This window comes from Pempheris klunzingeri, chromosome 20 (assembly GCF_042242105.1).
Source record: "Pempheris klunzingeri isolate RE-2024b chromosome 20, fPemKlu1.hap1, whole genome shotgun sequence".
Classification (NCBI taxonomy): Eukaryota; Metazoa; Chordata; class Actinopteri; order Acropomatiformes; family Pempheridae; genus Pempheris; species Pempheris klunzingeri.
The window spans coordinates 20,120,757-20,135,566 of record NC_092031.1 but is presented as its reverse complement, the minus strand read 5'-3'; the positions used below and the strand labels follow the sequence as shown (position 1 = coordinate 20,135,566).

The 14,810-nt window shown below is 43.3% G+C and overlaps 2 protein-coding genes across 2 annotated transcripts; both read left to right on the top strand.

Annotated features, from left to right (window-relative positions):
• Positions 1–4,977: 4,977 nt before the first annotated feature.
• galk1 (galactokinase 1) lies at positions 4,978–13,402 on the top strand. The gene is made up of 8 exons (XM_070852013.1): positions 4,978–5,261; positions 5,578–5,767; positions 5,944–6,063; positions 6,276–6,411; positions 6,548–6,729; positions 7,642–7,792; positions 7,879–8,041; positions 13,048–13,402. The coding sequence occupies exons 1-8, from the start codon at positions 5,097–5,099 to the stop codon at positions 13,120–13,122; spliced, it is 1,182 nt and encodes a 393-aa protein (XP_070708114.1). The 5' UTR covers positions 4,978–5,096; the 3' UTR covers positions 13,123–13,402.
• Positions 9,465–12,127, top strand: LOC139220007 (BTB/POZ domain-containing protein KCTD21-like). Its single transcript, XM_070852045.1, has 2 exons — positions 9,465–10,905; positions 11,495–12,127. The coding sequence occupies exons 1-2, from the start codon at positions 10,492–10,494 to the stop codon at positions 11,957–11,959; spliced, it is 879 nt and encodes a 292-aa protein (XP_070708146.1). The 5' UTR covers positions 9,465–10,491; the 3' UTR covers positions 11,960–12,127.
• Positions 13,403–14,810: the final 1,408 nt, after the last annotated feature.

Below are 14,810 nucleotides of genomic sequence, written 5' to 3'. Positions count from 1 at the left end.
TACCCAAAGCTAATGACCCCAAACACATGAACACAAGTCCACGAGTCCACAAGAGAGATGAGGCTGTGCTTTGTCCTCTCTCACTGAGCAGAGTTGTATTTTCGGAGCTTTAGCCTCTGTCTCGTTCTTCGGCTCAGTGGGTCTTTACGTCGTATTTGGGTAACCGCTCAAATTTTAGCTGCACTTTCTCCGCCATTCTTATGCAACTAGCTCGCTAGCTTTGGCAATAAGTCCACCTAGTCTCTACTCATGTTCAATGACAATTCTTGGGCAGACAGGTACGTAGGTAGCTGTCAGGCCGTTATGAGAATTTCATCAACTAGAGCAAAAAAATATGCCTCTAAAATAAGTTGCATACTCTGCCTTTAACTTCCCTGCCTCATTCCTTCAAACACTCTACAAGTCACTGTGACTTGTGGATACTTGATGCCAGAACAGTCTCTGATTCTCTGATTCTAATGTAATGACAACCCACTGAATCAGCCTGCACGAGTCTAAATACTTTCATCTGCGGGACCAAGTTTGGTGCTGAATTTTGTCTCTACATAGTCAACATATAAGACATCTACATAACCTCTGAAACCTGCTCAATCTCAAGCCTTCTGTGTGTTTCATCTGAGTAGTCTGGAAATGCCTGTTTGTGTGTTAGTCAGCATCACTCTGGTTGGGAAGAAGTGCAGACTTTAGAAATGGCACGTGAAGGAGACGTCATCCATGAAGTCAATGCCTATATAATGCCTCAGATGTCATATCTAGATCTTTGAAAGAACCATTGGTAGTGATTCAGTCTTAATGGGACTCCACTGTTACAGATGGGGGGGCTGAAATCCTGAGTCAACATTCTGTGCAGGAGGCTTCAGGCTTTGGGAGTCTGAAGAGACTGGAGATGGTCAGATCAGCAGAACAGCATCTACATTCAAAGGGGGAATTTGAAACTAACTAACTCTGGAAGATAGATTTGTATAGATTTTTAACTTTTATTGCTAAAGCTTCATATTAGCTCTGCCTAGCTTTCTACGGCGGAGTCACATTAGGAGTAGACCCAGTATGAACAGGAGGAACATTTACAGCAACCAATAAAGTGTGTGCATGTGATAAGGCATGCACACATACGGCACGCAAGTGCTGTACTAAGATATGTGATAAAATCATTTTGTACTCTAATTACAAAGTTCGCTTTTAACGTTTTTCTGGAGCTTTTGTATTACATTCAGCGTGTTTACATGCACTTTATGAACTAGGTTGCTCTGAGAAAGCACGTAATGCAGGTAATTGGCAAACATGTTTAGAGGCAGTTTTCAGCTGGATTTTGGTCTGAATAAATGGACACAGTCCTTTCAGCCACACACTGCTGTTACCTTTCTCACGTCCTGTGTAATGCACATGCAGACTTATAACCTGGTGGCTAGAGTACATGTAAACACACACGTCTGAGGTAATGGTCACTTGTTGGACTGAAGAAGGCTGTGGGATACAGGTGAAAGCAAGATCAAAAAAATATATATATCCTTTAAAACTGTATCAGGGAGGGTCTGATCCTACAACACCTGTCAGTGTTAATCTGTCACTGGGCTCACATGTCCCTCCCCCAATACTACATACCAAAAGCCGTACAAGAAATAACAGTAAGATGTTACTGCCTGTCTGACATGTGCTGTACTCATGAGGGGCCTATTGACAGTGAAATCACTCCAGTACTTTTACAATGTAGCCTGTCTATTATCTTCAATGTTTTCTAGAGAGTTTGCTTTTGTTAAATGTTTAATTTACGGTGACTGTACTTCAGTTCACATAATGTCAGCCTACAGTGTATTTGTTCTGTCTTTTCCTCAGTGAGTGGTTGAAGTCAAAACATACCTTTTAAGTAGTTTTTATATTAGAATATATACTTTGCTCAGTCATGCAATGGCAAAATGTGCACTAGAGAAATCTGCTGCCTTACTGTTAGCTCATTAGATGAGATGTGTATGGGTGTGCTTCATAGCTGCAATGAGTTGTCTTTGTTCTATTCGACCGTGTCTTTGTTCCCTTTGTGTTTAGATGTGGACTGTGCAGGGAGAGTCAGCTTCACTGACGATCCTGGAGACTGTGACATAAAGGCTTTATTATTGTCGGTGTCTGGACAGTCTGGAAGACACGTTTCTTTGTTAGACATCACTCTGTTAAGGCATCCACTGTAGCTTATCATGTTAAAGAAACGTTTTTATACCGTGTTATTAATGAGGTGGGATATCTGATTTTGAAAATATTTTGTAGGAGGGTTTTAGAACATGTTTGTTGTTAATTTACACATGACAAGAAGAAGTATGAATATTTTATATTAATGTCATCTTATAACTCGAAGGCATTCTAATCAGGGCTGGATGCTGGGAAGATGAAGAGGTCAGTATTAGTCTTCAAGCTGCTTCAGAATATGTTTGCTGGAACATATTACAAAGTTTGTGCAGAATTGGTGTAAAACTTTGACGTTTTTGAGCCACTGTCGATTTTTAACAATCTCAAACCAATCCCAGCCCTGTTTTTAACAACACCACGCTTAATCACGTTTCAGGAACTGTGAGAACGACAGATATGGTCAGAAGACCAAAGCTGTGTTTTTGGATCTGTAGCAATGATAACCAAAACTGTAAGTGTACCGCTGCAAGCAACGACACTGTTTTCTGTTATTTATGAAATCTGAAGTATTATACTGTTTGCTTTTGTGCTGCCCCAGCTGTATGGTAATCAACCTGATGTTATTTATTTAAACAGGTAATATATACACAATGATAGAATAGAAATGCAATAAAACATTGTGAAAGTATGTGGATATGTCTTTTGATCATCATCATCATCGTCATATAGAAGCTCTCTCCAAAACACTTTTAATCTGTATAATTCAATTTGTCATGTCAGTTTTCACATTTAGCTGCTGACCTGAGTGACTAAAGAGCAAACTTGTGTTTAAACATTCACCAGTAGATGATGGTGAGCACCTTCTTTATTCATTTCCATCCAACCAGGCACCCATGACAACTGCTGCTCCTATTTTTCAACTCGGAGTCATGTAGCATTAACGCTGATAGACAATCAGGCTTTTATTTCCAGATTGAATCAGTGTTCTTGACCGGCAGAGCGTTTAATGCTGGGTGGGACGGTGACCATCAGGGGGGGCCACACTCCACATGCTGTTCATAGACCGCATATGAACAGTCTATGGTGCTGGTATATGTTAAGATGTTCTCTGTGCCTTCAACATGACACAACTTCTGGTAACAAAACTAATCTTGACCTCACCGACTGCCTTGATCAAGGACATGTGGTCAATACCAGTATTTATGGTCAACACCACCACTAATAGGCCTAATGACAGTGGGAGGCTGTAGAAAGAAGACATGTGTTCAGGTGGTGACCATTGGGCACAGGAAGACAAAAACAAAACATGAGAAGTTCAGAGATTTAGAGTCCAGCGAAGTGCAGTGCCCTTCTGAAGAATAAATACCTACATATACCTGTGGTAATGAAGTAGCACAGACTGACCTCTCTTTTAATACAGTAACAGTTTGATCCTATAATGTAGAAATATAGTGAGATACACCTCCCTGTAGGTCTACAGTGTAATGTACTGTGCAGTTACAGGAATGCACCTGTCCTGTAGTTTCTTTTCTACGTAGTAACATACCAACATAGTACTCTATTTTAGTATGTAGCCTCTATTTTATTTGACTACCTATGTATTTATAGTGTATTTTACTCTATAAACTAATTCCAAACCAAACAAAAACACAATCCTGGAATCCAAAAAACACGTCATTGAAATTTAAGAAAATGAAAAGAACTCTTTTGTCTCAAAACGAAGATGAAATAACAGCAGAGGGCTGTTCCACAGCCTGGGCTGGAAGGAAGCTCTGGCTATATTAGACATTTGAGGCACTTCACATGAACACACACTGGCCCTGGTATAGTTATGCTGAATATAGACCACTGTAATCTCAGAACAAAAACACTGAGGAGCAGAACCATTGGTGGGAAGTTAGTAAGCAACTTTATCTACACTGCTGCCCATAAAGTTGGAATAATTGTTCAATAACCCCAATTTAGTTAAAGCCTGAATACACAGTTTACAAAGGTTAACTGTGGTTTAAGTTTCACTGTGATGTGTTTGGAAGAGTTTGATCAATAAAGTTGAGAAGATATACACTTTATTTATCAAGAATAAATCACATTGTCACAATCATTTCATGAGAAGAGGTAAAGGACTGTTTGTAGACGACCTGGGGAGGTTTTGCTGAGGCAGATGAAAAGGGAGTTACAGTAGTCAAGGCACAACAACACAAAAGCATTAATAAGCATTTCTATCCCTGCATGAGACACAATGGGCCTGAGCAGAATGAGCATTTAGGATGCACAAGCCACTGACACGGCAGCAGGGCGAGGGGTCTAGGTTAAAAGGATGATTCAAATAAAATACAGTTGTGATAAGTGATACTCTGATGAGATCCTTGGAGTATATGACATTAACATTCAAACCAAGAGTAAAGACGAGGTCCAGAGTGCCCTCTGTATGTAGGGCCTGATACATGAATGGCATGAAAAGATTCTGTGGTATTGACACATCTTGAAGTAAAACTGCCAGAGGTGCACTCCACCGCCGCTAACATCCATGAAGAGCACCCTCTAATGATTCCTCACATATCTGTTTTCCATCTGGCAGTGAGTGTTTGAACAGCGGCCAGCAGGCGCCGCCATTACTCTAGTTTTCCAGCCTGTGTCCTGCCCCACCGGCACACAGTGGCCCCCTCCTCCCCCAGAACACGACTGTGTTTCCAGAAAATGTCTATCTTTGATCGGGGATCCTTGTGGAGAACTCTGTCCCCGTTCAGCAGCCCAAAGAGCGAGCTCCTCGGTCACGTGACGTCTTCCCACCAATCAGAGCTCCAGCATCTTTTGGCCACGCCACCAGGAAGTAAAAAGCACCTGACATGTCAGGAGGAACCAACAGCTTCTCTACAACTCAGTTTATCACAGCCACCTTGTATGTCGGTGTCCTGACGTCCCCTCGGCTGTCACTCATATAATTCCTGCTCAAACTAACGGCCACAGTCGTCTGGTGCTCAATGGCCGCTCCATTCCCACCTGTGCCCGAGCTGGTTGCGGCTGCTCGCCGCTTGTATGCGCAGGTGTTCGGGGAAGAGGCTCCTCAGACGGCGGTGTGTGCTCCTGGGAGGGTCAACCTGATAGGGGAGCACACCGACTACAACCAGGGCTTTGTGCTGCCAATGGTAAAACTCTGACTGCTCACTCGGTGGCGAACAGCTGACCAATGTGATTTAGGTGGACAGTGGAATGTTACTAAATGTGATTCATGTGTTGGGGGAGGTGTTTTTCACGTGACACCACTGGGAAGAAGTCAGAGCACCCAGCAACAAACAGTCCTTCAAAATGCAGCTTGTGTTGCTGTCCGGCCTGGCACGAGGACCAGAGTTAATAAACAAGAAACTTTCTGCTTCCTGAATCATTAAATGGAGTTTGGCAACATATTTCCTCTGTGACAGAGAGATAACCACCAGCTGCATGTGTTTGTGTTTGCCGAGCCAGGCGCTGCCCCTGGTGACTGTGGTGGTCGGGGGTCAAACCACTGGTCTGGACGTTACCGTGGTAACAGCGAGTGAGGATGCTGACCAGCCTCGGAGGGTGGACTTCAGCCTGCCCAGTGATGGATCACCGCTGTCGCCAGGGTTACCCAGCTGGGCAAACTATGTGAAGGGCGTCATACAGCATTATAGGGGTAAACAAAATATCCACAGAAGATATATTACTTTGAACAGCACCTCATGTAGTGAATCACGTCCTATCGAAGTGGATGAGAGAGTATGTTGAGCAGAAGTTCTCCCACCCTGCCTTGTTTGGACACCCCAGGGTGATTTTATTTACTGTGCACTCTCTGTGTGTTCTGCGCCTCAGCTCCTCCTGTCCCGGGCTTCAGGGCGGTGATAGCCAGCAGCGTCCCCCTGGGAGGAGGTCTGTCCAGCTCTGCCGCTCTGGAGGTGGCTTTCTACACATTCCTGCAGCAACTCAAGCCAGGTCAGAGTCTGATTCCAGAGACCACAGTCAGACCGCTGTGACTCTGACATTGAGCGTGCAATATATTATATCAGAGATAGATGAAGTCCAGCGATTTTTAAAGAAAGGCTCATAAATGGACACATCAGCAAACTGATGTCTTGGAGAAATGGACTAACTGATTAAATAACTGTTGATATGGAGCATTGTATATCTTTGTCCTTTATCCACAGATGATGGAGACAAGGTGTCCAAAGCAGTAGCCTGTCAGCAGGCAGAACACACTCATGCCAATGTCCCCTGTGGTATTATGGATCAGCTTGTGTCTGTTCTTGGCAGGGAGGGGCATGCTTTGCTCATTGACTGCAGGTACTGTCACCATTCAACGAGAGCACATCAATCAAGAGTCTCTGTGGTTCTGTCTCTTCTTTGTTACTGTTGGCATGTTTCAGTAAAACGTCTTCAAACACATCCACCATTATCTGTCGTGCACTTCTTCTCTCAGTTCCCTGGAAGTCACCCCTATCCCTCTGGCAGACCCAGGCCTGGTCATTCTCATCACCAACTCCAATGTGAAGCACTCTCTGGTGGGCAGCGAGTATCTAGTGAGACGCAGACAGTGTGAGGAGGCTGCCTCCGTCCTGGGAAAGGACAGTCTCAGAAATGCTACCATGAAGGACCTGGAGGGTATGAAGTATAGTTTTTAAAGTTGATGTCATTCTCACCTGCCCTCACTTCCTATTTATTCTGCTCCAGTAATCCAGTGCTATTCTCTCTCCACATTTTTTGAAATACCTTTACACTCTTTTTGAAAATGAATATCACTCTGTGTGTCTATGCATGAGGCACAGATGTGGTTAGCTTAGCTTAGCATAAAGACAGGGAGCAGGGGAAACAGCGAGCCTGTCTCTGTGCAAAGTTCAACACCACTGTCGCCAAAGCTTTAATGCTTTTTTTTTCTTTTTTGAGATGCAGCCAGAAATGTCCCTTTAGACTCTTGGACTGTGGAGTCTCTGGAATCTTTCACTGCTAAATGAGTCAACAGTGGCACGAAGAGACAGAATGTAAACGGGAGGATGTGGAGGCTTGCAAGGCAGAGGACAGACAGCAAATATTAGCACCGGTACTGAAGAAAGAGAATACAATCTCACTTTTCTGCATCAGGGACATTTGAAGCTAGACAGTTGAGTACAGTGAAGAGCTAACTAGCTTCTGCTAAGTGGCACTAGCAGCTGCACCGTCCCCTCAGGATATGTGTTTGTTAGCTTTTAACAATACAAGGTGCAAGATGTTGACTGTGGTAGTCGTGGTAGTAGTGGTTACCTCTATGAAAGTACAGTTTATGTTTGCACTCTTGTTCTTGTTCTTTGCTGCTGCAAATTTCCCCAATGTGGGACCAATAAAGGTTTATCTTATCTTATTTTATCTTATCTTATCTTAAAGTAAATGTCCTGATTGGCTATGTGCAAAAAAAACTTTGTCCCTTTTGGATTTGTTTTTTCCTCAAAATGAAGACATGAACACAACATTTGATGTGCTGAGCAGATCTTTTGACTAAAAAAGAAAACACTATATGTTTTGACTCCTCTATCATTTCAGAGGCAAGAGACAGACTGGATCACGTAACGTATGGAAGAGCTCGTCACGTCATTGAGGAGATAGAAAGAACAGTCCGAGCCGCTGAGGCCCTGAAGAGAGGAGCCTACAGAGAGTTTGGCAAGCTTATGGTGGAAAGCCACAACTCCCTGAGGTACAGTTTCACATCTGTGTGACCTGGAGTCAGTGTTTAGGGCAGAATGAGACGGGTGTGCTAACTGAATGTCCCTGCTGTGTCAGAGACCTGTACGAGGTGAGCTGCAGGGAGCTGGACGAGCTTGTCTCTGCAGCCATGGAGGTGGAGGGAGTGTTTGGCAGCCGGATGACGGGTGGAGGATTCGGTGGATGCACTGTGACCTTGCTGCAGGCCCACGCCATTGACAGGACTATACTCCACATACAGGTTAACACACTCTATATACTTAGATCATGTGTGCTGAATGTAAATGAGCAGGATGATCATCAACAGATAAAACTTTACATCCATGTATGGAAAGCTGGGAGAGGCAAACAGATATGTTATCAGGCAAGCCTTCCATTAATTAATTTCAACTGCTCAGGCTTGTGGGAACTGACCAATCAGAGCAGACTGAGCTTCTCCGGGAGGGGGGCCTTAAAGAGACAGATCATTCAGAAAGAGGCTTAAAAGATCGGTATGCAGTATGAGAAAGAATGTGTTTTGATTTAATTGCAAAGTACTTCTTTCGGAATTTGTATTTTGCTTGACGGAAGAGAATAAGATGTAAGTTGTAACAAAATACCAAGAGCTATACTTAAAATACATTAGTTATTGTGTCATTGTATTCTCCCATTAGACGGATTTTCTATCCACAGCTTTAGGGTTAGGTACGAATGATTAGCCTAATCCGGGTTTTTGGGTAAATGCAAGTGAATCACATGACGAATCCGTCTGCCCGTCTGGTCCAGCAATGCACTCATGATGAACTTCATTTGTGTTCCTTGTGACCAACAGCTTGAGGAAAGAAGGTGCTTTGGTGTTTGGTGCAAGTCACGTTAGCAAAGCAGCTAATGTGAGAGACACACTCAGCAGCCTGGAACAGGGGCATCTTGTGGTCAGACGTCACATGGGACACATCAGTGAGATTATTGATTCTGCCATCAATCCTTATGGATGAGTAAAGTAACCTGAAGTAGTGATCTGGAACATCTATTCAGTTGTCTTTGGCGGCGTCTCTGGCAACGAGCAGCGCCTGTGTTTTTGGACCACACTGACAGAGATCCAGACAGCATTCTTAATTCTTTAGTTTTGAAGCTTCGTTGTCTGTAGTGATCATAGTCATCTTTTCCTCTTGTTTGGCCGTAGTAACCATTTAATCAGAACTCGGCAAAGAAAACAGCACACTGCTTCTAACCCTCTCTGGGTGATGGACGCCGCTTGTGATGTTTCCAGACATCTCGACTCAATGCTCCGTTTGTAATGCCAAAGAATACTGCAAATACAAGAGCGTTCATCAGTGGGCCATTGGCTCTGAACTTTTCAAATGACATGTATTTACTTAAACACATTTTCTCACATCAATATTTGGTATTTTATTTGGATACATTTGATGACCAGACATTCTATTGTAATCTGTAACAAGACACCTTTTGATGTGTCTGTGCCCATCTTTGGTTTTAGTCTAGTTTTTATTATATATATAATATATTCATATTTTTAAATTAATATTTTTCGTAATAGTTGTCGTTGATGAAATTCACACTTGGTGAGGCTGTGAAAGCACATGACCTCCAAGCCCTTTAGCTTCATAGTAATATTACACCTGCCAGTCAGCAAATGCTTTTTTTATTTTTAGTCTTTCATGGATGCAGCTTTAACAAACCAGGATTCATCCTTCCAAGCCCTATATCTCTCTGTCACTCTGCTGCTCTGGGTCATGTTTGTTGTAGTAGTGGTAGAAATAGTAGTGTTGTTAGTAGTGCTGGTAGTGGGAGTAGTAGTGATAATGGTAGAAGCACTAGTGGACTTCAACTATTAACCTTCATTATTATCATCCACAGCATCATCCAGCAGGGTCAGCAAGTCAGTTTTGCTGTCGTTAAGTTTTGGGATTGAACTTTTTCTGTATGTATTCTGTTCTCTGGAAAATCTTTGCATTCCAATGGGTATTTGAGATGAAAAGTGTCTGAGGACGTTGTTCGTTCGTTCACAGGGTATAGAAAGTACTTTTCAGTGTTCTGGCTGTCACTTTAAGGGGGGCATTTCAGACAAATTGCCCAGTCCCCTGTGTCTTGCTCAGACAGCTCCTCTGTGTGTGTGTGTGTGTGTGTGTGTGAGAGAGAGAGAGAGAGAAAGAGAGAGAGAGAGAGAGAGAGAGATCAGGGGGTATGAGCTGAGAATAAAAGCAAGCTTCGTGGAGACGGAGCCAGAAGTGTCCAGTTATTAGCATGCTTGTCTGGTCACTGTGGCCCTGCTGCCTTTGTGCTTTAACACAGTCAGACTGTAGGCCTGAATCCCACAGGAGATACATCAACAGCGATGTAAACTTGACCCCAGAAAAAACACCTGCATTACTGTGGATGACATATTTGCTTCGAAGCCACAGTAAGAAGAAAAAGAGCAGCAGCCTTCGATAGGTTTGAAACTCTGTTTTTATAAATCTCCAGCTTTGGAAGCCGACTTGGCAGATTTCCCCGCATCTTTCCTAACTTGGCCATATCCCGGCCGTACCCTGTGGCTGTCAGAGGAAACTGTCAGAAACAAAAGAAACACTTGAAGCCTCCACATCCTTCGGTCCTCAGCATTCCTGACCAGGGCAAAAGGATCCTTGTGCTCACAACAACAAAATCAGAGAAGGTTGACTGGATCATAAGAAACCCAGCTTTGCATTCAAGATGCTGAACCTCAACTCACCGGACAACATCAGCAACAGGAACTCCCTCCAGGACCCAGTGTCACTGAACGTCGGTGGAGAAATTTACACTACAACCCTGGACACTCTGACACGCTGCCGGGACTCGATGCTAGGAGCCATGTTCACTGGACAGATGCCTGTGCTTAGAGATAACAGAGGAAACGTTTTCATAGACCGCGATGGTAAAGTGTTCAGGTACATCCTGAATTACCTGCGCTCCAGCTCCCTGGACCTGCCCGATCGCTTCTCAGAGCTGGCACTGCTTCAGAGAGAGGCCGATTTTTTCCAGATACGCCCCCTACTGGAGGAGATCCAGCGCTACGAGGCATCGGTGCCTCTCAGCCTGAGAGGAGGGCCGCTGGGAGCCATGATTATGGTGAATGTTGACTCCAAGGTATGTGTTTTAAAGTTAGATCAGTGCACAGTCAGTCAAGTCAGGCCCCATGCAAGAGCTACCTGTAGGATGGGGCAAGTCAATCATTCAAACGCCTTCATCTGAATGAATGTGGAGTTTAAATATGAGAGTAAAATCAAGTAAATATAATAATAATAATAATAATAATCTGGGTTAGGGAGTTTTGAATATCTGGGGACAGTTTTTTAATCCAGAACCCCAAACAGAATGTTTAAATGTAGAACTCCAATGAATATTCTCCACAGACCTGCAACATATAGACAATAGAAAAACAAATGCAACTGGTCTTCCTCTTCCTCACTGCATTATGTACATAAGGATGACTATTCAATGTTAAAGTTATTTTGTACAATATCTTAAATTGAAAGTTTCTAGAGTAGGAATGAATTGTTTTGTAAAATTGTTCTGAACTAATGTTTAGTGTATAAACAGGTAGGGGCAAAGTGTGTGTGTGTCGTGTGTGTCGTGTGTGTGTTTGTGTGTGTATTCAGAGACATGGAAAGACCAGCTCTTTGTTGTGTAAACTCTGGAGAATATGTAGTCAGCATATACTGCCCTCTCACTCCAGGTCCGCGTCCTCCACTTTAACTTACGGCATGGTCCAGAGAACTACGAGCTCCGCACGTGCTCCGTGCGAGCCTTCACAGTTGACCTCTTTTGTACCTGGAGGGCCTTCCTGGCTCTGCTTTGTGAGCGCTTCTCCTACAGAACATCCCAGGGTCTCATTAGCCCTCATCCATGCAACCCGAGACAGAGCAGGCTGAAACTGGAGTGGGTGCCGAGGCCCGACGAACTCCCGCAGGACCAGTACGACAAGCAGCGCTACCGCGGTCTAACTGTCTCTAACCCTGAGGTCACACCGTCAGATGACATCATGAACATGCACTGGAGCCCCTGTGACATCACAGACATGCAGGGGTTTGTGGAGGAGCTGCTGAAGGTGTCTCTGGCTGAAGGCTTCAAGGTTGACCTGGTGTCTCCCGATCCAGCGGAAATTCTGAACTGCACCTCGCTTCGGCTCATCAAGTGCTGAGCTCTGGGCAGAGAACACAGAAGCACCAGCACATGGCAAGATGATGAACAGTGGATGGTTCTTTCTAGTCACTACTCAGCTAGTTATCCTTACAATGTCATTTCTTTATTCAAAACTTTTTTGGGTAATGTTTAACTTTGTAATCTACTAAAATCATTTTGAAACCTTCAGGTCTGAGTTTTGGTATTTTTGCCATCACGATCTTGGTTTTTCAGAGACATTTTTCAAACGTTTTGGGTTTTTTTTCCCTTCCACCCACATTGTGCGAAGGCCTGCCTCTGATTGGTTAGGTTTAGGTGTGACCTGCCGCTGATAGGTTGGTCACAAGGTAGCCCCGCACTAGAGCGTCTCCTGCTGCCTGGTAGGCTTTCCTTTAAATGGTATCATTTACCAAAGGAGGTGTAGTTGTAGGCCCAGTGGCCACGTGCTGTAATTAACTGCAAATTCAGCCTTAGACCAAAAACATAGTTACATTTTGTCTCTCGTTTAGTTCATATTTTACTGACAGTTTTGGTTGGAAGGTAAAGTTCTGGCATAAATGACAGGATATCTGAAAATGTAGTTAGACTTGGATAATGAATCTTGGATAATTAATCTTTCTTCTCTTCTACTGTCTAGTGAAAGAATGTGCACGCACACATCAAAATGTGCTTATTCACAGTACTTCATGATTAATTAAAGTAACTGTTCCCTTTTGGGAGGGTCTTTGTCCGTTGGCCCCTTTGAATGATCGAATCAGATGAGTTATGGACTGAGCGCATGTGTAATTATAGTCTGGAGGAAGTGGTAGTAAAGGAAGTGTGGAGGAGGAAAAGAAGTGTCTCGGCTGGAGAGGAAAGGTATCTGTTTGTGAAAATAAACCCAGCGGCTCTTTCCTCTTGCTCCCTCTCTGAACTTCCCTCCTAGAGATGTGAGGAGCATGAAGGGCTCTGCAGCCCTTTTACTCATGCAGGGTATTCACATTATGCTCACATACAGCCTCACTGCTCAGCTCGCAGGTTTGGTTATTTGTTTTTAAAATGTACTACTGGCTGAAGGTGGTTTAATACACTGTGTGTGTGTGTGTGTGTGTATTTTTTCCTCAACAGGAGCGATACAATGGAAACCCGACTTTCTATGTCACAACTCCTTCGGAGGGGGCTCGGGCTCTCAGTCTGTCCTGACCTGTGTCAACAGCTCTGCAAAATGAGCACAGCAGATTAATTCCGCTTTATAGGCCTCCAATTTGACCCCCCCCCCCCCCCCCCCCCATTGAGAAGCATTCTGCTGATGTTAGAAAAGTGCCTTCACAGTTAAACTTTACTTTTATTTGCATCATTAGATTTTTTGTCATAGTGATGCAGTGTTTTATCATCTAAATAACATATCATGTAGCAACTGTTTGTATGCTCATAACATATATGTCCTGTAAAAGTAAAGGCTAAATTTCAAATGATTTACACATGCCTTCTATTGAATGAATAAATGTGAAAATATTTTTTGTCAGTATTTTAACATCTAATGTGATGTAAGAGGGGTCTCTGATAGTGGTGAACACAGATGATCAGATCTGTGTGTGAACACATAAGCCACAATCACTTTGAAATATGAAAATAAATGAAATAATCCAGATAAGGTGTATTTTAGATATGTAAGAAACTACATTTCAAATCATATTTTCCCTTTGTTATCCTGATTGTAAATTATCAACAAACCAAACTTCTGTTCAAAGACCTTCTTTATGACTGAAAGGGAAGGTCAGATAAAATGAATGGCTTCAGTTCAGTCAGTCTTTTTTCTGCAGCCCAAAATCACAGCTTACCATTTGCATTAGGGGGCTTTACAATCTGTAGAACATACGGCAGCCTCTGTCCTTAGACCCTGGATTCAGATCAGGAGAAACTTCCCAAAGCAACCTTTTTAACACGGACAGAGGAGGGATTTTCTCTCCCCTCCCAGGGCGGACGGACAGGAAATCGATGTGGCATGTACAGAGCAGACCGGCCAAAATCACAACATGTAGATTGTTAAAGGTGAAAGTATTAATGTAGAAGGATACTGTGCAACTTTGGTGCTGCCAAAGGAGGGCGGCTGTGGCTGTCAGAGGTAAAGCGGGTCGTCCATCAATCAAGGTCAAGGTCGCTTGTTCGATCCCCGGCTCCTCCAAGTCCACATGTCCAAGACACTGAACCCCAACTTGCTCCTGACGCATAGCTTCAGTGTGTGAATTTGTGCAAAAGATGAATGATGCACTTTGAGTGGTCAAAATGACTAGAAAAGTGCTATACAAATACAGACCATTTACTTTATCTTCTGTCTTCCTCAGTGGGGTTTTTATGTGATACTGCTGCTGCCCACAGTTAGTTTCCACTCAGTGCAAACGATATAACAGTACAACATTCACAGAGAGAAGCAAGTCCTCCAGTGTGATGAAATTGCATATTGTGATTTTCTGCATTAACCTTATGTCTCTCAATAACCTGGTGTGTGTGTGTGTGTGTGTGTGTGTGTGTGTGTGTGTGTGTGTGTGTGTGTGTGTGTGTGTGTGTGTGTGTGTGTAAATGTAGTGAACCTTTGTATGGAACTGTTACCTCTCATTGCTGATAGGGCCAGCTTGCTGTTTTAAATCAGCCACTCTGCCCATCTGCATTTTAATTGGAAAATAACAAGTGTAAGCTCAGAATGATTGAGATTTATAATGAGAAATTGATACTGCTGAAGACAGAGTAGCATAATAAAAAAAACTGTACAGACATTTACATTTTAACATTACTGCGTACATTTGCAGGACTTTCTGACATAATACTGGTATTTTCAGTATACTTTCCCATTTCTCTGTCTAAATTCTTGTGTCTACCTGTAAAAATACCAC